Here is a 20,818-nt window from a genome sequence, read left to right on the forward strand (position 1 = left end):
GTTAAATCCAAAGCCCGGCCCGGAGTGGCTTTCGGCGACGTGGTCGTCTGGGAATGTCGGCCTCCCATTGGCTCGCGGCGCTGTCCCTCAGACGCCTCTCAGCCAACGACGCTGCAAGAATGTCCTGTACAGCCCTCTGGAGGCGGAGTCGCCCGGCGGCTGACCACCGCGAGCGGTCCTAGAGCCCGGCGGATTCAAGAATTTCCCAACTTGGAATTTCGGAAGAGAGAGAAGCTGGGGTGCGCGACTAATCCGGAAACGCCCCCGACAGATTGACACGTGTCAAGTGCCCCAGCTGAGCGTGGTGGGGGGAAGAGTCCTGCCGCCTTGTGAAAATGGTAGAGGTTTCCGGAAATATTTATTCTCGCCGCAGGTGAGAAGCCGCCAGGATTTCACAGTTTGAGACTCCTGCTATTGCTTATTTTTTAATTTACGGTGTGAACCATAAAGATTTACACAGTGCTGTAGGGTTTTCAACACGCGATCCCGTGCGTGATCTTTCCTACGCTGCCAGTAAGGCAGGTTCTATTATCCGACATAAAAAAAAATAAGCGTATTTAAGCCAGGAGAGATTAAAAGTGTCCTAAGGTAGCCCAGCCCCAGAGCGGTTGCGCTCCGCCTTCGAACCGCGCCTTCGGAGGCGCCTGCAACAGCGCATCAGGCTGTGGCTACGGATGATTTATCTCTGAGCCGTTCATTCTCTGGGAGGTCTGGGCTGGAGGGCCCATAACAGCTTCTCTGCAGGACAAGCCCCTGCTTAGGGGAGAAATGGTTCATCTTAGTTTACATTTTTATTTTTTTTAGTTTTACATTTTCCGTCTCATTTCAAAAGCAGTACACGTTCGTTATACTAGATTTGCAGGAAATTGGAAAGCACTAAAGTAGGGTTTCCAGGTAGGAGACAGGAGCTGAATTAAATTTGAATTTCAGATAAACGATGCATTGTTCTGTATTTTTTATTTGCCAAATACGGCAAGTTTACACTAAAGAAAAATAATAAAATAAAATAATAAAGATCGCCTCTAGCGCACCGTCCGCGAATAGTCTTAGCATTTTGGTGCACGCTCCTGTGACCTATGCCTAAAATAATTTGTGTCACGTTGTACGCTTTGTTTCCTCACCAACGTTTCCCGGCTCAAATATCCTTCAGCACAGAACTTTCTCACACTGTCATATGCAACGGGATCCCCTGGGGATCTTGTTAAAAATGCAGTTTTCGACCTGGGAGGTCTGGGCTAGAGGCGAAATGCTGCAGTGCTGACAAGCTCCTAGGAGACGCCAACGCTGCTGTCCTTAGACCCCATTTCTAGTAGCCGGGCCTTAGAATTTGGACATTTTATTTACACCCGCCACGCAGCATCCTGTTGCGAAATTCCCTTCATCTCCGTAAGCCCTATTGTTGGGTCCCCCGAGTGCGTGGGATCGACTGGGGACTAGAATCCAGGGGCGACCCTAAGGGGCTACGTGAACCCCCCAAGCCCTGGGAGGTGGGCCCGCACCATTACCAGGAGCGCGTCCCGCCCGGGTCCCAGCGGCTCCCCTCGCCGGGTTCCACCCCGCGCTTTCTCCCGAGCCCGCCTCCCAGGACTCAATTTCCCCGCCGGCCCACGGGCCCCTCCGGCCCCGCCCCCGCTGTCGCCGCCAAACCCCGGAGCGGATTTTGGGAACGAGCACGCAAGCGGCGCACTGGGCATGCGCAGGTGGGCCGGGGGCGGGCTGGTCGGGGACTCCGGGGGCGCGCGCGGGGGCGCCGCCAGCGACCCGCCGCCTCACCTGCGGCGCTCTGAAGGCTCCGGCCCACCCGGGGCTGAGCCCACGCCGGCGGCGCGCCGGCCCCCGTCGTGTCCTGTCCTCCCGTGCCGAGGCCGCCGCAGTGACCCCGCCCCCGGGCGGCGATGTGAGACCGGCCGGCGGCCCCGCAGCCGGCCCGGGCGCAGGGAGCGGGCGGCTCGGCGGCGCCGGGCGATGGCCCCGCTGCGGGCGCGGCTGGGCGCCTGGGGCCTGGCGCAGTGAGGGGCGCGGGCGGCGCGGCGGGCGCCATGGAGGGGGTGCTGTACAAGTGGACCAACTACCTGAGCGGTGAGTGGCGGCGCGGGGCCGCTCCTTTGTCTGAGCGGCCGGAGGGCGACGCCGGGACGCGCCTCCGGGCGCGGAGACCCGCGCGGACCCCACTCGCCCCACACCTCCCCCCGCGGCAGCGACACGTTCCCCCGAGGAGGCGGGGTGAGGGCGGCAGCCGCCCTTTCGCTCCAAGGAAACCTGCGGGACCCCGAGACTTGGGGCGACTCGAGGGGCTGCTGCCCGGGCGGCGCCGGGAGCGAGGCGCTGAGTGCCGGCGGAGGCGCCGATTTGCCGGCCCGCGGAGGGTTTGGAAGGTGTCAGGTCAGCGCCCGAAGTAACCGGGAATTACACCGGGGAGAGGCCCTTTAAAAAAAAAAAAAATCCCCAGGGCGAGCGCTCCCCCTTTGTCACCTTCCCGAGCCCCTGCGCGCGGAGCTGGGTGTCCGTCCCATCTCAGCAGGGCTCGGGCCCCGAGGGTGGCGCAAGGGGTTGTTTTTGGGTTTGTTTTTTTTTTGGGCTTTCTCGCTGCTGCTTTTTTGTTTCACAGACTCAGAAATGACCGTAACATGAATGCAAATTATTAGCAACTCTTTTCTTGGAAATAGCGGCCCACCCTTTGCAGCCCGTGGAAGTGCTTCCTTCGCGTCTTGAGAAGGTCACGGCTGTCCTGCAGCTGTGACTGTGATTCACAGCAAGCTGCTGCTGCTGCTTCTTTTTTAAATTTGCGCCACCAGTACTGAATAAAAGCTGCTGCGTGCTGGAAACGGCGCTGGGCCCTTTTGGAGATGACGCTCTTTATTGTGGGGAATGAGCGAGGCACTTTGAATCCTGACAGCGGTGTGTGGGAGACCAGACCTACTGCCGGTGTCTCGGAGTCGGGGAGATAAATGTTCCCACCCTTCCTGAGAGGCCAGCTTTTTAAAGGCTTTTTAGCGTGGTGACGCTCCGGGGTGCTTTGGGGACGGTGGTGTCTGGGAGGGTTATCGGGCACAGTGGCTCTGAGGAGGGTGCAGGGCTGAGCCGCGTGCACCTGTTGGGTGTATCCAGACTCTTTCCTGTGCGGTGTGGTTAGAAGTGAGCTCTGTTTGTTTTTTCCCGTGATCATTCGTGCAGACCGAGTGAGGAGCCAGCGGTGCTTTAGCAGACCTGGCCTTCTCTTCAGGGACCTTCATCGATGTCAGGGCGATGACATTAGACGCGGCTGACTCCTGGCTGGGCTTGGGTGAAAGTCAGAGGCTGATTAACACCCTGTGAACGTCCAGTGAGGCTGCTCCATCGGGTAATTTTCCGTTGGAGGTATCGTCAGGCTCCAAGACGTATGGATCTTATTTAGGCCTTTGAGTAAGATTGAGTAGCTGGTCTTTCACCCCTTTCCGTCACACATGCTTTTTAGCATTTTTTCTTTGACCCTCAACATTCTTTTTCTCCACCCCTGTCCCCTCAGTTTTTGTTTTTGTCTCCTTTCTGGCTCTTCCCTCTATATAGAAAGTTTAGTCTCTTGGTACAACGCCTACTTTTTGGTCATGGAATGCCTTCCCCCCCCCCCGTTTTGGTCTTTTCCTTCAATGGAGCAGAATTCCTCTAGAAGGATCTTTTGGAATCTTGCTCATGTGATGCCTGTACCATCTGTTCCGAGTCTACTCTTTTCTTCCCCAAGAAGGAGAAGTCGATTCTGTGAGTGATGCCAGGGTGGAAGCCCTTACGAGGAGGGCCCCGGAGTCATTGTCCTCACCCCATGCGGTTGTTCCCGTGGTCCTCGGGCTGCCTCACTGTGGGCACAGTGCTCACAGAAGCCCATCCCACCCCTGGGTACTTTTCCTGGATATGTTGGAGTTCTGGTTCAACACATTCTGTTACATTAGGAGATACATTTACTTTGAAAGGGACTGTGCTATCCTAGGAAGAGCAGGTGTGTCCTTGTTTCTTCCACCCTCCCACGTGAGTTAGCCTCTGCAGAAGAAGGTAGTGCGAGTGGAATGACGAGCTCTGTTGAAGACATCGTGGCTTGTTCTTCTTCTGAAGCTTGTTTGTAAAAGGAACATTTTTTCTTATGGTTTTGCACATAGTGACTTTAAAATACATGTAATCCCAAGTCCGAGTTTTTGTTCATTCTGAGTTTTTCTCCAAAGAGAGTACATAACCGTTTGTGTGGCTGTGTATTTCTGTCATGCACACAGCCTGATGTGGGATGCCTTGTGTCAGGTTTGAGTGGAGAAGTGAGGAAATCAGTCTAGCAGCTAACCCTTGGAATCCTTGGAGAGTGGTGTTACTTCCCTTCACCACCTGCTCTGAGATGGGCACAGGGTAAGCAACATTGAACAAGATGGACACCCCCCCTGTCTTCCTTGAGCTTGCAATCAGGGGGTTGTGGTTAGAAGCATGTTCCAAGTGTGTGTGATCTGGGGAGTGGGGAAGAGGAGAGGCTCGTCTGGGTCATTGGGGGAGGCTTCTTTGAAGAAAAGACTTAAGAGAGCCTGGATAATAAATTGAAGCCAGCTAGGTGGCAAGGCCAAGGCAGAGGTGCAGTTGGAGGCCGGAAGGAAGAACTTTCTAGGTCCCAGGAATGTCGGTGTGAAGGCTGGAAAGCAGGATAGAGACCGGTAAGTTTGAGGAAATGAAAGAAGACCCTCATGGATACAGAGCTGAGAAGAGTGAGACTCCAACAAGGGGTGGTGGGAGCCTGATATTGCAGGGCCTCATAGGCTGGTTTAGACACTATGGAGTGAGTGAGTGAGTGAGTGAGTGAGTGAGTGGGGAAGGAGGGCATTGTTTAAAAGCTTAAAGCTTACCTTGGCTGTTTTTCTTTTTAAATATATCTTTATTGATTTCACACAGAGAGATAGAAACATCAATGATGGGAGAGTCATTGATCTGCTGCCTCCTGCATGCCCCCTCCTGGGGATCTAGCCTGAAACCGGGGCTTGTGCCCTGACCAGGAATCGAACCCGTGACCTCCTGGATCCTAGGTCGGGCGATGCTCAACTGCTGAGCCACGCCTGGCAGGGCTTGGCTGTATTTTTTGTATTTTGCCAAATAATGTAGTTATTTTGTGAGCTTCGTTTGCCTCTTAAATTAAACTAATAGTTATCAGTTATTATTAAAAGCTGAAAACATCAAGCCTTGAGAATAACATCTAAATTGCTTGCACGAGTGTACCCCTAAAATATAGAAAGAAAGGAAGAAAAGTCTCTTTTCCCTGATATGCTACACATATTCGGGTACCCTGTGCTCTTTCAGAGGAAAATGGGGGGGAAAACTGCTTATGGTATTTTCTTCAGCTACCTTGAGCCATCTGCCTTTTGAGTAGCCAAACATTGGGCATTCTGGGATTTAGTGTCAAATCCTGTCTTTAGGGGATTAACCCTGCAATGAGAGGGAGTTGATCAAACGTTTCACAACTCCTCCACCGTGGGAGTTGTAGTGGCTGGGCACTGTGTGTTTGTAACGTGTATCTTTCAAGCCCTAAACATTAGTCAACGGATTTTGCATGTGCATGGTGCACACAGGGGCTGGGCTCTACAGCAGAACACTAGCTGAGGAGTCAGGGACCTAAAGTCGGATCCCAGCTCCATCTCTGCCCGCTGCAGTCACTGTAGTGTTCCTGAGCTTTAGTGTCTTCCTCCATAAAAAGATGGGATTTACCAGTTAATATGTACAAGAATAGTAAAAAACGTAACAGCTAATATTGCATGCACTATTCTAAACATTTCACTTGGACAGACTCATTTAGCCTTCACAGCAATTTTAGGAAGCAGCTGCCTTTATTGTTCCCATTTTCCAGATGAAGACATTGAGATGCGGAAAGATAGAGGTACTGGCCCGAGCTCTCCCCGTCAGTAAGTGACTCCAGAGTCAAGGCTCCATTGCATAATACTTTTAAAGGTCCTTCCTGCTTGATCATTATGTAATTCTAGCTGATTCATAATGTGCCTGTATTGAAAGGATGTTGACCTAGAATCGCAGACTAATTGGGGGTGGGAGGTGGGGAGGAGCAGAGTGAGGAAGACAGCCCAGTGTTGTGCATAGGTTTTGTCACAAGGAGAAATTCTGAGCCGGCTGTAAGCATTCTGCCTTACAGTTTTAGCCCCTTTCCTGCCCACTCAGCAGATGCAAGGGCTGCTGCCATGAGCTCCAGCCAGCTGCAGGCTCCGCGGGCCCCTCGAGCAGGTTAGGGCATAAGCACATTGCAGCACTGCATTCCAAAAATAACAGAAGCTTGCCTCATGCTGACCAGATGGTGGCTGAGGAGGTGTTCTCATTTTGCTCACCCACTACCCCAGGTGGAGGAAGGTGACTTGCCTGTGTGTGCTGTGGAAACAATGCCCAGAGGGTATCTGGAATGTAAGTGATCCGGAGCAAGATTCTCATGGTCTCACAACACTGGTCAGCCTTTTCTGTTTGTTTTTTTAAACATCTTTATTGAGATAATGATTCACCCATCATAAATTTCACCCATCTAACGTATGCTAGTAAGTGGTTTTTAGTGTATTTAAAGAGTGCGTCCATTGCCATGATCAACTTTAAAACATTTGCTTTATCCCAAAAAGAACTCAGTACCCATTAGCAATCTCTGCCAGCTCAGCCCATCTTGCCCTTGGCCACCACTAATCTGGCTGTATAAATTCACTTATTCCAGACTTCATATAAATGGACTCACACATCACATGGTCTTTTGTGACTGGCTTCTTTTACCTAGCGTAATGTTTTTTGGGTTCATCACTGTTGTAGCATGTATCAGTACTTCATTCCTTTTTATTAACAAACAATATTCTGTTGTATGGAGATATCCTATTTTGTTTATTTATCCATTGATGGACATTTCAGATGCTCCATGGTTTTTGGAGAACTTACTGTTTTCCAAAGTGTCTGCGCCATTTTATATTCTTGTCAGTAATGAAAGAAGATTCCCATTTTCCACATCTGCACCAAGACTTGGTACTGCCTTTTTTATTGTATCCATCCGAGTGAGTTGAAGCAGTTTTAATTTATATTTCCCTAAAGACTGATGACAGTGATCATCTTTTCATGTGTTCATTAGCCATTTGTGGGTCTTCTTTAGGGGAATGTCTGTTTACACTTGCCCATTTGTTAGTTGAGCGCATGTTTCCATTGTGGAATTGTAAGAGTTCTTTATTCTGGATACAAGTTCCTTATCAGACATGATTTGCAAACAGTTTTCCTTATTCTGTATACTCTTTCCCTTTCTTGATGGTATCACTTGCATCCCAAAAGTTTTTAATTCTGATGTCCAGTTTATGGTTTTTTTCTTTTATTTCTTGTGCTTTTAATGTCCTGTCTTAAGAAACCATTGCCTAACCCAAGGTTATGAGGATTTACTCCTATGTTTTTTTCTAAAAGTTTTTATAGTTTCATCTCTTATATGTAGGTCTGATCCATTTTGAATTAATTTTTGTGTATGATGTATGAGTACATTCTTTGTACACAGCTATCCAGTGGTAAACTCTCTTATTCATGCTTTCAGTGACAGGGCCATGGGCCTAAGTGCAAGAGGCTGGAGTCAGAAAGCCCTGAGTTCGAACCTCTGCTCTGCTCCTTACTAGTGCTGACACCCTGAGCAAGTACTTAATCTCCCTGAGCCTCAGTTTTAAGGAGACAGCAAGAATAATAGCCATACTAGGTTTGTTATAAATATGAAATGGGAAACATATGAACCTGCCTGGTACATAGTTCACTTAAGGGTAGGTTAATTGGATAGTTGTTTTGATGAATGATAATGCCAGAAAAATTCAGTTTATATGTATGGTCTGTGTACAAATTGTGGCTCCTCGTGACTTCTGAGAGTATATGTGTTTTTTATTTACTTAAATCCTCCATTTGGAAGTGGGTGAATATAAATTATAAGGGAAAAGATGCTTATAAACTTCAGAATTTCATAATTGACTCTGTAGTCCTAAGACAGTCATCTTTGTGGATGAATGATGATAGCAGACCATGTGATTCTGTGTAACAGCACTGGTCTGTACTTTTATTTCCAGCAGAAACTAATATTTGTTAAGGATGTTGGCACTCCATCAAAAGCAGCACCAGTCTTCCCGTTGATTTTGATGTGAGATGTGGTTGGAGACGTTAGGAGTCATCCACAGAGTCTTACGTCATTGAAGTGGTCTGTGGATTGAAGAAGCCTGGGAACCATTGTTCTTGAACTGTACTCTCAGTGTTTAATCTTTACTACTTCCTGTTACCATTACTTTCATCCTGTTTAGAATTGAGCAAAAGCCAGTTAAATTCTATTAGTAACAGACTTGAGACAGACAAAAAACAAACAGGCAATAGGCAATGAAGCTATCATTGGGCACAAGACAGATGAGTGAGGCAGCAGGGAGGGAAAGCCCAAAAAATACCATGATACTTGGGCATTTCTCTTTCTGGATCCATTTCAAGTTGGCTTGTGGAGGATGGGATGGTACCAGGAGACATGGAAAAATGGATCATGTCTGTAGGGTTAGCCAGAGAGAGGCCTGATCTTTCTCAGTATTCCTATCACAGCAAAGGAAGCAAAATATCATTTGTTTGGGAATCTACTCCGTGTACTTCAGACAGAATTTTCCCAAAACAAGGATGGCTCTGCCTTGATTTTTAAATACCAGAGGAATGGTTTCGACAATCTATTTTAATGTCATCTGATAGTCTCCAGTCAGTCATTCAACCATTCAACCATTCATTCATTCATTCATTCAAGTAACCCTGAGCATCATCAGCATCTTACCAGACCCTGTGTGTGTGGTTGTTTAGGGATACTGTCTTGAGTAAGACATGGTCCTTGTTCTCAAGATAGGTCATAGTCTAGTGAAAATTTTACTCAACTGTGAAAATGCTCTTCCAGCTAAATTTGTGATTTCGACCTTTAAGCTTTTATGTGGTTGTGCCGAGGCTGTGACTTGCCAAGGTTTAGAGGGACCACATTGTACATAACTGGTCTCTAGGTGCGGGTAGGTGTCACCTGTCACTCTCTAGTGTCTTTACTGGAATTAAAAGGCAAATTTGGGGCATGCCTGACAGGCTGAATGTTACTGAAGTCTTTGGTCATCCAGGTTGACCTCACAGATAGATATCCTGTTGTTTCTCAGCTCCTGCTGGCCAGAATGTACAGTTTGGATGGAGACCAGCTGTTCAGCCTCTGAGGCCAGTGTAAGCTGCCAGAAATTAGGAGAGAAGAAAATAAGAATGTGAGGAAGGTGTGAAACTGGTCAAAGGACACAGGCATGCCTTCGTCAAGGAAAATGAAGAGAATCTTTTTCAGGAGTAGTCCCAGAAAACTTCACGCACGGAAGATGTGGGATCAAAGGGTGGGTGGGGTTGGCCTGGACAAAAGGGGGAAGGTGAGGGAACAGAAATGACCCTCAGTAAGAAACTAACAAGACTGAAACGGAGATACCTTGGCTGGGAGCAGGAGGAACTACTGGAGTGTTGTTGGGATGGGATTAGATTATTACGCCAAACCAGGCCTGAGAGTTTAGAAGTGGTATGGTAGGGAGTCACTCAGGGTTTCTAAATTGGGAGGAAAGAGCATGTAAAAAAAGTATGTAAGGAAGATTGAGCTCACTGAAACCTGTTAAAGGGGGAGGCAAAGCTGAATTACAGGGCAAGATGATAAGGGCAGGGAGTAGGGAGGCATTCTCTCCCATTTCACAGATGAATAAATTTAGGCTCACAAGATAACTAATTAACTTAGAGTCATAGAGCAAATAAATCCTGAGCCAGGTCTGCCTGACTTTGTGTCCTGTCCATGACTTCACGCCCTTTGCCCCAGGGTAGGCACAGAGGAATGCTGGGAATGGCGGTAATTGACCTGGGAGGCGAGGGCAGAACTGACCTTCAGATTTGGAGCTAGGATGGTAGGAAGATGCTGGATTTGTTAAGAGAGATGTTATAGTCAGAAGGAAGATACATAAAATGAACTGTCACATGCCAACCAAGGTGATTGTAGATTAATGTAAAGCAAAACAAGGATTAGTGGCCTCTTCATCAATATGCCTCTTTTCTCATACAGTTCATCTTTCCTGAGCTGTGTCTGATCTTCCAAGGACTGGCGTCACGAGAGAGCTGTGTGTCCCAGTACTTCTCCGGACTTTCCATTGCTCTGCCTTTAAATGGCACTCATATATGTAACTAGAATGAGACTCTGTGGTCTGGTCATGTGCCTTCTGAAATTCCAGGAACTTTATGCTTTAAAGAAAAGCTTTTCTTGGTCATTGTTTTTGTAGTTACATCTACAAAAACAGTAACGATATATTGAACTTCCTTTGGCATAATTATAACTTCTAGATAAATACAGAAGCTGTTACAGGGAAGTTTTTGTTTCAGTCACTATAATTGTTTACCAGCTGCTTTCAGAACTTACTGTGGCTGTGGGGGGAAGGGGCATGTTTCAGATCCCTGTAAAATAAACCTAGTTTAGTACCACATTTTTATACCTTTTTTTTTTCTTCACATTTCAATAACTGAAATCAGGAAGCATCTTAGCATCAGTGCTTTATCTTGGCTTAATAAACAGGTTATTTTTTTCTTTCCTGTGACATGTGAAATAATGGTCTATCTTAAAATTGATGGCGTGTGATGCTTAATTTTATGTGTCAATTTACCTGGGCCAGTGGGTGCCCAGACATTTGGCCAGTCATTCTGGGTGTTTTCTGTGAGTGTGTTTCTGGATGAGATTAACATTTGAATTGGTAGGCCCAATAAAGTAGATCGCTTTCTCTGATGTGAGTGGGTTTCTTCCAGTCAAAGACCTAAATAGAAGAAAAAGGCTGAGGGAGACTCTGCCTGCCTGAGTGCTGGAGCTGAGACATTAATCTTTCCCTGCTTTCTGCTTGGAAACATTGGTCCTTCCTGGGTCTCAAGCCTGCTATCTTTCGGAATGGAATTACAAATTGGCTCTCCTGAGTCTCTAGCTTTCTGCCTGCAGATCTTGGAATTTCTCAGCCTCCGTCATTACATGAGCCAATTCCTTATAATAAATATATAGAGACAGAGATACGTACATCACCATCGGTTCTGTTTCTCTGGAGAACCCTGACTAATACAGATGTGGTTCTGAATTTGATAAAATGCAATAATTGAGGGTGTTCTCAGTTCCTTCTACTCAGAAGCCATGATGGTTTTGGGACGTATTCGCACCAAATCGAGTCATGGGAGTTGAACTGTGAGAGAGAAGATGCTCCTCTTCTATACCAGGGTAGCGGTCTAGAAATGGGGCTTAGGAGTTGTTATGCCATGGAGGGGCAGTGTAGAAAGACATAATTTTCCTTCCAAATCTTCTGTGTACTTCCTGTGTGATCTTAGTTAGGTCACTTAGTCTACCTGGGATTGGTTTCCTTATCTGTAAAATGACCTGGTTGGACTAAGTGATTTCAAAGTCTTTTTCCATTTCTCAGGTAGTCACTGAATCTACCTGGGATTGGTTTCCTTATCTATAAAATGAGCTGGCTGGTCTAGGTGATTTCAAAGTTCTCTTCCAATCTCAGGAATTGATTCTTCTGTTTTAGTGAGGGGAGGTGACCTACGATGTAAATAACAGCACTCTCTTGCACAGGGCTAGAATAGCACCAATGACCTCTAATTCCAGGAGCACTGAGTCTCTGCTCAACAAGACAGTCTGATGATCAGGGTAGTTTCCTGGGTTGTAATGTTTGTGTAAACAGTGGCTGTCGAGTTTGAGTTTTCATAGAATTTGTAACCAAGGTCAGGAAGAATCACCTTCTGAAAGAAAAATTAACGAGTTGATCCCAAGAGGTTCGCCAGCCAATAACTGACTTGAGTTGAGATAAGGCCAAGGGGCTCCTTATATCCAGTAAAGGGTGTAGGTGTCTCCTGGGAGGGACATCCTCAATATAAAAACAACAAGACCAGCATAAGCTATAGTTTTAGAAAAGATTACTTATCTTTGGTGAGCAAGGCTTGTATGGCAGGATATTTCAGTGACTGGTATGAATTACTAGAGGGTGGATGTTGAAAATTAGTATTTATCCAGCTTTGTTTATGGAAGTGAGAGACATGGTAACCTGGCAGGCCTGAGTCCTCTGGTTCCTGGCAAAGCAGGTAGTTGATCTGACTTTAGGTGTGAACACACAATTCAATATATAGATGATGTATTTTAGAGTCGTACACTTGAAACCTATTTAGTTTTGTTAACCAATGTCACCCAAAAAAATTTAATTAAAAAAATAAATTAAAAAAACAAAACAAAGAGAATCAGACTCTGACAAAGTAAACAGTCAGTGAAACATCTCACCTGCCACCTAACTCCTGTGCTGAGCTTAGATTTGGTGCTGACCGTTTAGGCTCCTGATCACATATGTAGTTGCTCAGTACCATGATCTTAGGCTCGGGCACTTCATCTGTTAGGATGTAATAAATTGACACCATTCTCATGTTGATTGGTATCTTAGGCACCTGGTTTGTGTGAATTAATCCCTACCTGAGCAGCCCCTGAGGCTTTGCTCAAAGCCCCTGCCACAGAGGAGTCCCAGGAGAGAAATGTATTCCTAAAGGGCAATGGCATGTCAGAGAAAGAAAAGAATACACCTAACTTAGGCAGCTGAGAGGGCTGATGCAGAGATACTTGGGTGACATTGAAGATCCAGCTCCAGCAGAAGCCCAGGAGCAGGAAGAGAGCAAATGAGTTTGCTTTGACTAGAATACAGGTTGTGTAAGAGAGTGGGATAAGCTATATATTGCCACTGACTGTGGTTTGCCTCCTGAAATTCTCCAAAGTAAAGTAGGTAAGCCCATGAATGTTTTCAGATTACTCCATGTCAGTGGATCAGTACTAAATAGTAAGTCAAAGTTATCTTTTCCTGGTGGTCACATGACCCTGGCAGGCTTATTAGCACTCTGTCCAATGTCGAAAGGGCAGTGTAATCTTCTGCCCCGTTTCTCAGTTTGGGGTAATTTTCTTAACCAGAGGGGAGGAGAACAGGTGTGTGATAACAATAACGTTCAGGAAACAGTTGAAAACCACAGATTATTAGTACTGCATTGGGGGAGGGGGAAAGGGAATAAAAATCATCAGTAATCCCATAACCTAGAGAATCATCACAGTATTTGTTGCTGATCCTTCCAGACTTTTTCTTTACATTATGAGACTAAAACTATATGCCTCTGTGGGTCTTTTTAATTTTACCAAAATGGGATCAAACTTACAGGTCTTTCTTAATCTACTACTTTCCCTTAGTTTCCCCTGGAGTGTAAATTCCTTGGCGCTGGGACCCAGCATCCTTGGTCATGTCCTGTTCCTGTGTCCTCGGAGGCACCTCTCACACGGGCAGTAACTGAGACCATGCTCTTCTGCTTTCAGGTTGGCAGCCACGATGGTTCCTTCTCTGTGGGGGGATATTATCCTATTATGATTCTCCTGAAGATGCCTGGAAAGGTTGCAAAGGGAGCATCCAAATGGCAGTCTGTGAAATTCAAGGTGAGAACCAAGGGCGTTGGTGCATTTTATTTTTCCTTCTGTCCCCACCAGAATAAAAAAGTACTGGTCTCCTCGTGCCTTTCTCTGCTTCTGTAGTACAGACAAAAATACATAGTGTCATGTCCCAAAAGAAAGCTCTGCAATAAGACCTAAAACTGCAGCCAAGTTTTACAAGGCTGTTGGTTCAGAGGTGGTCGAAATAAATGAGAGCAGTGGGCCTAACCACACATCTAGTGCTCATTCCTTCGTCACCTGCCCACCTGGGGCCAGTGGCTGTTTGCGAAACTTGTTTAAATCTTTTTCCTGCGGCATCTAACACTTCTAGGTTTAAATCAAGTCACATATACCCCTCACCACCACCACGTACTCAAAACAAGCAAACACCTAACACCTACAAATCGCCTTTACTTCTTAGTTTGAGGAATCGTGAGACGTACTGAGATGTGGTTCAGAAGCAGACTAGAGGGGAATTTTGGGTTGGGGCTGGTGGGTGGTGGGTAAAGGAGAGTGCAGTTTGCTTGTGTCTTCTGAGGGCTCTGACGCCATTCTCATGCTTTTGATCTGACTTGGGAAGGGAAGGAGAAAAGAAAAAATGTGTTCTTGGTTACTTTCCAGTAAACCCAAGGAGATAGAGTACCCTCTTACCTGTTGGCATGCAAGCCATTTGGACCTCAGAGCAGCGTACTTTACACACACAAGCCAAGACAGAAATTCCCTCTGTTCTGATAAAAGATCTAAGGAGAATTAGATGATCCTTTTTTAGGCCAAAATCTTGGTGTGATACCTTGGAGTCTGTTGCACGGTTTTCCGTCTTCAGCAGCAGAGGCATCTCGATGAGATGAACAAGCCAGGAGAGGTGGTAGGGGCTGGCATCCTCTCTCAGAAGGAGCCTGCAGCGCCTGGCACCTGTTGAGCTCAGGAATTTGGGTGGGGTGGAGGCTACCCAGATAGGGCTGTTGTGGGTTTCTGACTTCCCTCTGCTTTGCTTCAAGTTCATTCTGTGGATAACACACGCATGGACCTGATCATCCCTGGGGAGCAGTATTTCTACCTGAAAGCCAGAAGTGTAGCTGAGAGGCAACGGTGGCTGGTGGCTCTGGGGTCAGCCAAAGCTTGCCTGACAGACAGTAGGACCCAGAAGGAAAAAGGCAAGTATTGATTGTCCTCTGGTCTGGGTCATCTTGCTACTGATCACCTAGCCAGCTTTTTGTATTATGCAAATGATACACAATGCCGTGGAGTCTAAACCCTGGCCTCCATCTAATGCTCAGCATGTCAGAGCAGAAAGGGTGCAGGCTTTGGAGCCAGATACAACTGGATGCAAATCATGGCTTTACAGGTAGGTTCCTGGCTTTTGACCTTGGCCTTGGTCACATAATCTAGCTGAATCTCAGTTTCCTAATATTTTAAAAAGAAGGAATGACCTATGTTAGAAGGATTACCACAGGATAGTGATACTCTGAAGCCCTGTAGTACCCCCTCTGGCACAGAGTTCACCTTTGGTAGAGAGTGGCTGCGCCAGCCCAGCCAGTGTGGCTCAATTGGTTGAGATCATGCTGTACACCAGGAGGTTGCCAGTTCGATTCCTAGTCAGGGCACATGCCCAGGTTTCGGGCTCCATCCCCAGGGGCGGGTGTGGGAGGCTGCCGATCAGTGTTTCTCTCTCTTTGATGTTTCTTTCTCACTCCCTCTCCCTTCCTCTCTCTGAAATCAATAAAAACATATACCAAAAAAAAAGAGTGGCTGAGCAGAGAAGCCTTTAATCAGGGTGCTTCTTGCAGTAACACCCGCTTTCCCTACCTGTCCCTGGGGTGGGATGGATGCTTAATTGTCAGGTCACTGCTGCTTAATGCTCATTAACTCACCGTCATTAGATCTGAGAAACATGGCACAACCTTCTATCAGGACTGGGCCATGAGTGCCAGGGCTTATTGCCTGGGCCCTCATCGCTACCTTGCCAGCCGCCTGGCCCATGCACACACCTGAAGAGATTGCAGGGAGCGGAGGGCCTCTGGGAAAGAGTGTTTCAGAAACCTTTCTCATGACAGGTGTGGCGATTGTGCTTAACTCTTCGGGTAGACACAGTAAAGCGGCCTCTTTGTTGGTGTTTTTGCGTTCTAAATCAGGAGTGAATTCTAGACATTGCCAGCTTTGACTCGGATCTGGCGGTAACGTGCAGCATTTTTATGGAGAAGAAAACAGTTGATAATGATTGTCGCTGAGCCCTCAGCACCAGGGTGGCTGGAGAGCCGAGCTAATAAGGGAGTAGCAGGAGCTCAGAGGGTGCTATTAGCCCTGACAGGCAGCGCGCTGAACTGGTCCTCGGAATTAATGAGCTGCCTCATTAGTGGTAATTGCACATTACAGAACACAGTTTCCCAGTTCCAAGGCCTATGTTGGCAGGTAGATGGCCGTGACCCCATTTTAGACACAGGGAAACTGTGGTAGAACTGAGACGAACCCGGAACCTGGGCTCTGCTCCCAGTTCTGATACGCGTGGGTCAGAAGTATGCTGTCTCCTTCTCCCTGTACTGCTGCTCCGGCAATGTGTTGGCTCAGGAAAAAATGTGGATTACTTTGAAAGACTGGCCGCCTCCTCTTCTGTTTTCCTTGCTTCCAGATCTTTACCTCAGCCCTGTCTAAGCCATACTGTAAGCATCTGACTTCAGGAATAGGTTACATGCTCCATGACCTGATAGTATACTAACTAGTACCTTGTGCGTTCATTTTGATAATGACTTACATTGTCATCATTTTGCTACGTAGAGTTTGCTGAAAACACTGAAAACTTGAAAACCAAAATGTCAGAGCTCAGACTCTACTGTGACCTCCTTGTTCAGCAAGTGGAAAAAACAAAAGAAGTGACCACAGCTGGTGCCTCCAGTCCTGAGGTAAATATTATTTCTCTCAGCCGCATGGGAAGTGGCTCCAGATGTTGCTCACAGGTGATACTTACTCTCGCATCATCTCTGACTATCTTGGATTTTGCTGTTTTCCAGAGAAAAATAAGAATAAAATTTAACAAAGAGAACAGATGTGTGCATTTCAGCCTATGGAAGCATAGAGCTTTCCTTTCTAGAATGTATCAGGATTAATTGGTAATATTTGGAACTGCCTGTTGTGCACAAGACACTGTGATAAGGGAAAGGGAGGGGCACCAAAAAAATCATTTCGGTTCTGTTCTTGGGATGTTCATAGTCCAGAACAGTGATTCTCAACCCCGCGCAATTTTGCTCCTCAGGAGGCATCTGGCAATGTCTGGAGATGTTTTTCTGGGAGAGCTCAGCATAGAGACTTAGTTCAGTTTTTGGTTTGCTGACGTGAGGTTTAGCATGAGTGACTCCATCTTGGGCCACATCTGGTTGCTGTAACACTACTACGATATGGTTACTACACTCTCCAGTCGGGATATGACCTCAATTTTCTGAACAGCACATTAATGTCAATATCCAGAGGGAAAACACACTGAACAAGGAAAATAACTTGGAGAAAAAAAGTGATTAGATGCTCAAAAGAATTCCAGTTGCTAAAACCTCTTAGACATCTGAACGGAAAGCCAGAAAACCCATTCTGAAAGCTAACGATGCATGATTTGTGGTTTCTAATGAACCTCATTTTACTCAGGCAATGGGAAACATTGTCCATTGACCCCACTGGCCTTCAGTCTCTGTGGTTCCCTGTTTCATGTCTGCCACCCCTGTAGACTGCAAACTCAGTGAGGCTCTGTGCCCAGCACCTGGCACAGGGCTGGCACTTAGTGTTGAGTTGAATGAAGTTGCTCCCTCAGCTGGAGCAGCGGGTGAGTGTGAAAGGTCAGATTGAGGGTTCGGCTCGTGTATAGTTAATAGATAAACTGCACTCAGTCTTTTTCTTATATAACTGATGTACGTGTTTGTCCTGCAAAATAGGTGGGAATGTTATATTATTATGCTGTGGATAAAAACCTCTAAGGACATGCCACCATGGGGCTGTTTCTCTTTTGGCAAAGTAAAGGGTCTTCCACTCTGGTTGTTTCGCAGGAGGGAATTGACGTGGGAACACTGCTGAAGTCGACGTGCAATACTTTCCTGAAGACTTTGGAAGAATGCATGCAGATTGCGAATGCCGCCTTCACCTCCGACCTGCTCTATCGCACTCCCCCGGGGTCACCACAGCTGGCCATGCTCAAGTCCGGCAAGGTGAGAGCCCGGCTCAGCCTGGCTGCCTCAGGGTTAGTGAAAAGTGGAAACGCTAAGAAAGTGATATACTGAGCTGTGTTCTCCATTACCCTTTGGTGACTGATAAAGACTTTTTTTAGTGGTCTTGCCTTTATTTCCACTTTTATATCTACCCCCAGTTCCCATATACAGCCATTTATTTTTGGCAGTTTCTCCACCTAAACATGTGTCTGTAGCTGGCGTCTTCTCCCAGCCTCTTTATCCAGTGTCTCCCTGGGATTTGTGGTAGCCTTCTGACCGGTTGCCTTCAGCCTGAACCTCCCGGGCAGCTGGACAGTCTTTTATCCATGCAGTGCCAATTAGACCACTCTACCAAACCTTTCAGGGGCTCCCTCATTGCCTACAGGTTAAAGTCAGGACTTCTTAGCCCCTTCCCACATCCCCAGCCTCTTGCTGTCATTACCTGGCTTGGGTGTGTTAACTGCGTGTAGCTCCCCCACATCTCAGTGCCATTGCCCAGTGCCAGGATTGCCCTCTCCCCTGTCTTTCCCTGGTCAGCTCTTATCCATCCCTCAAGATTTAATCTCTTCTTCCCTGAATCCCTAAGTTGGGCTGAGAGCTCCTCTGCTCTGCACACCTTTATCTCAGCCTCACTCTACAGAGCAGTTACTGTGGGGGCAGGGATCCCTACTGTTTACCATTACATGTCCAGGGTTTAATACAGTGCCACATCATAGCTGGTATTTATTAATGTTTAATGAGCGTAACTGAAATTATAAGGAGGTCACCCACCAAGGGTTCGGCTCTGGTAATTAGGTCCTTCAAAGGGCCATCTTCCTTTTCCTTGGAAACTTGGGGACCCCTGGTTGAATGAATGTGAAGGGCTGGTTGAGAGGAATACCCCCTCCGTGGGGAGGATCTAGAATTGTCATGAAACCGGGGCAGTGTGAGTTAGGGCCACATTCACCACTTTCAGGTGTGATAAAACTAATATGCTCTGTTGGAAGTTCAACATGTAAACGTGCATCTCTTTGTTTCTTTTAAAGGTGAAACATCCTGTTGTACCGATTCATAATTCGTTGGAAAGGTACCGTAACTTCTTCGTTTTTTCTTCTTTCTAAAAATAAAAAAATTAAAGATATTGTTATTCCCTGTTTTTACAAAAATAAGGATATTTTGATCGTATGGTGGTTTTTCTCATGATTTGAGATGACACCAGAAGAAAGCAGCGTCTGATTTCCCTCTTTTGGGTGGTCCTGAAGCGTGGCAGCCCTTCCATTCATTCCGCAGTGACTACCAGGGAAGGTGTCTGCACTTTGCCTCAGCTGCAGATCTCATCCATCACTAATTTAACTTTTCATCTCTAGTGAACTGAGGCTGGCACTGCCTCTCTTGTGGAGGAGCTGTGCTTGGATTTAAGTGTGCTTTTGTCTGGGAAAGACACTTACTTTTTTTTGTATAAAAATAAAAATTTAAGTGGCTTTACAGGTTGAAACAAGAACATAATATCAAAATCTAAACAATTTTTTCCTCTGAAGGCTCCTTTGATTTAAAAAACGACACATTTACATAATTATGTTCCTTTTATTTGGGGTCTTTATTTAGTTATTATTTGAAACAAGCATTCCTATATTTTGACTTAGTCCATATATTTGTCCTTTAAAATTATTATTTAATATTTTATCTCTTTATATGCTATTGTTTGCTTCTTTTGTACAGGATTGTTCCCAATTTGGTTGTTAAAATTTTTTTTCTGTCCTAAATATTTCTACTAAGAACATCTTTATAGATTTTTTTTCCTGTTTAGGTATTTCCTTAATATCTACATTTTTCATTGCTAAGTTGAAATATGGTATTTTTTTAGAAAATAAATGTTTTTCTTGAAGTCACCATGTAGCTTGGACCCTTTCCCTTTATTTTTATTAGAAGAAATTTTTTTCTTCTAATTTGGCTGGTCCTAATCACTTACAATAGGATGTTATGATTGTCCCTTTAATAGAATCAGGTGTCCCACTCATATGTTAAGTTGCCTTTTCTGTTACCCTGAAGAGCAGCAGATCTTCAGGATATAGCCTGTCCTCCCAAGTTTTATCTGTCACACATATTTTACAGGGGATATTCTGCCCTTATCACAGCGTGTGGCTTCCAGACAGTTAACTACTAGACAAACACAGGGAAGTGGCCAGTGAGTTTGAGACCTGAGGAGAGAGAAAACCTCCCTGGGAGAAACTGAGAAAAATGAGAAAAGTGTTAAGCAGGGTACCTGTAGAAAGCTGATTGGAAACCAAAGACCTGTCAATGCCTATTTCCTGTTGCTAGTGGGGAGCAGGAAGTTTGCATCAGTAGAGGGTACTTGACGAACCATGAATGGCTCTTTGATTTCTCAGCTTCAGCCTAGAGACAGGCCTGCACCTCTCACAGTCAGATACCTGCCTTTGAGGCAGGGGGAGAGGGATAAGAGATTTGGCTGATTTAACAATTCTGTTTTTTAATCTATGTAAACCCTTCCCCATCCCTCAGAATAAGATCTATTTATGACCAAATAATTGGACCTTCTGGCTTTTTTCCTTTAAAAAATTTTCCAGGCAAATGGAGTTAAACAGTTGTGAAAATGGATCTTTAAATATGGAAATAAATGACGATGAAGAAATCCTAGTGAAAAACAAGAGTTCCTTATATTTGAAATCTGCAGAGAGAGATTGCAGCCTATCAAGTGAAGAAAATACAGATGATAATATAACAGGTAAAAACAAAATTAAAGTCTGGAGCAAACCCAGTAATTTACTTCTAGACATTTGTCCATAGGGAATAGTCGGATTTAAGGACAAATCTTTGGACAGAGCTGTTCTTTGTGACATTGGGGTCGATTCCAATTATTCATGGTAGTTATGTCCTATAAAGTCATTGCAGGCATGGAATTAGCAAACACAGGGCCATTGCTCTTAGGGGAGATCCAGGATTAGGTTCCTGTGAGCCTCTATTGACAACATTTTTGTTGACTGATCAATATATAACCTTGCTTTATGTGTTTCTATTTCAAGACACCGTATTTACTATATTTGTTGATATAGTAACATCATACCATGGTCAGTAGCTCTGCAGCTCATGCCTGAATCAATCTCATCTAACCACATGCATTTTCTCCATAAGGCACATGACAGCTTTC

General features: G+C 45.9%; 1 protein-coding gene across 2 annotated transcripts in view; it reads left to right on the forward strand.

Annotated features, from left to right (window-relative positions):
• The first annotated feature begins 2,029 nt into the window (after positions 1 to 2,029).
• The window catches only part of PLEKHA8 (pleckstrin homology domain containing A8), a 47,230-nt gene continuing 28,441 nt past the window's right edge, over positions 2,030 to 20,818 (forward strand). For both annotated transcript variants that reach the window (XM_087821237.1, XM_016222290.2), the window contains exons 1-7: positions 2,030 to 2,079; positions 13,379 to 13,495; positions 14,488 to 14,643; positions 16,262 to 16,386; positions 17,515 to 17,673; positions 18,699 to 18,739; positions 20,238 to 20,395. In XM_087821237.1, the coding sequence (XP_087677363.1) occupies positions 2,040 to 2,079; positions 13,379 to 13,495; positions 14,488 to 14,643; positions 16,262 to 16,386; positions 17,515 to 17,673; positions 18,699 to 18,739; positions 20,238 to 20,395 (796 nt within the window). In that variant the 5' untranslated portion in view covers positions 2,030 to 2,039. The remainder of the gene's footprint in view (positions 2,080 to 13,378; positions 13,496 to 14,487; positions 14,644 to 16,261; positions 16,387 to 17,514; positions 17,674 to 18,698; positions 18,740 to 20,237; positions 20,396 to 20,818) is intronic.

The sequence above is a fragment of the Miniopterus natalensis genome, chromosome 10 (genome assembly GCF_054644295.1).
Source record: "Miniopterus natalensis isolate mMinNat1 chromosome 10, mMinNat1.hap1, whole genome shotgun sequence".
Lineage (NCBI taxonomy): Eukaryota > Metazoa > Chordata > Mammalia > Chiroptera > Miniopteridae > Miniopterus > Miniopterus natalensis.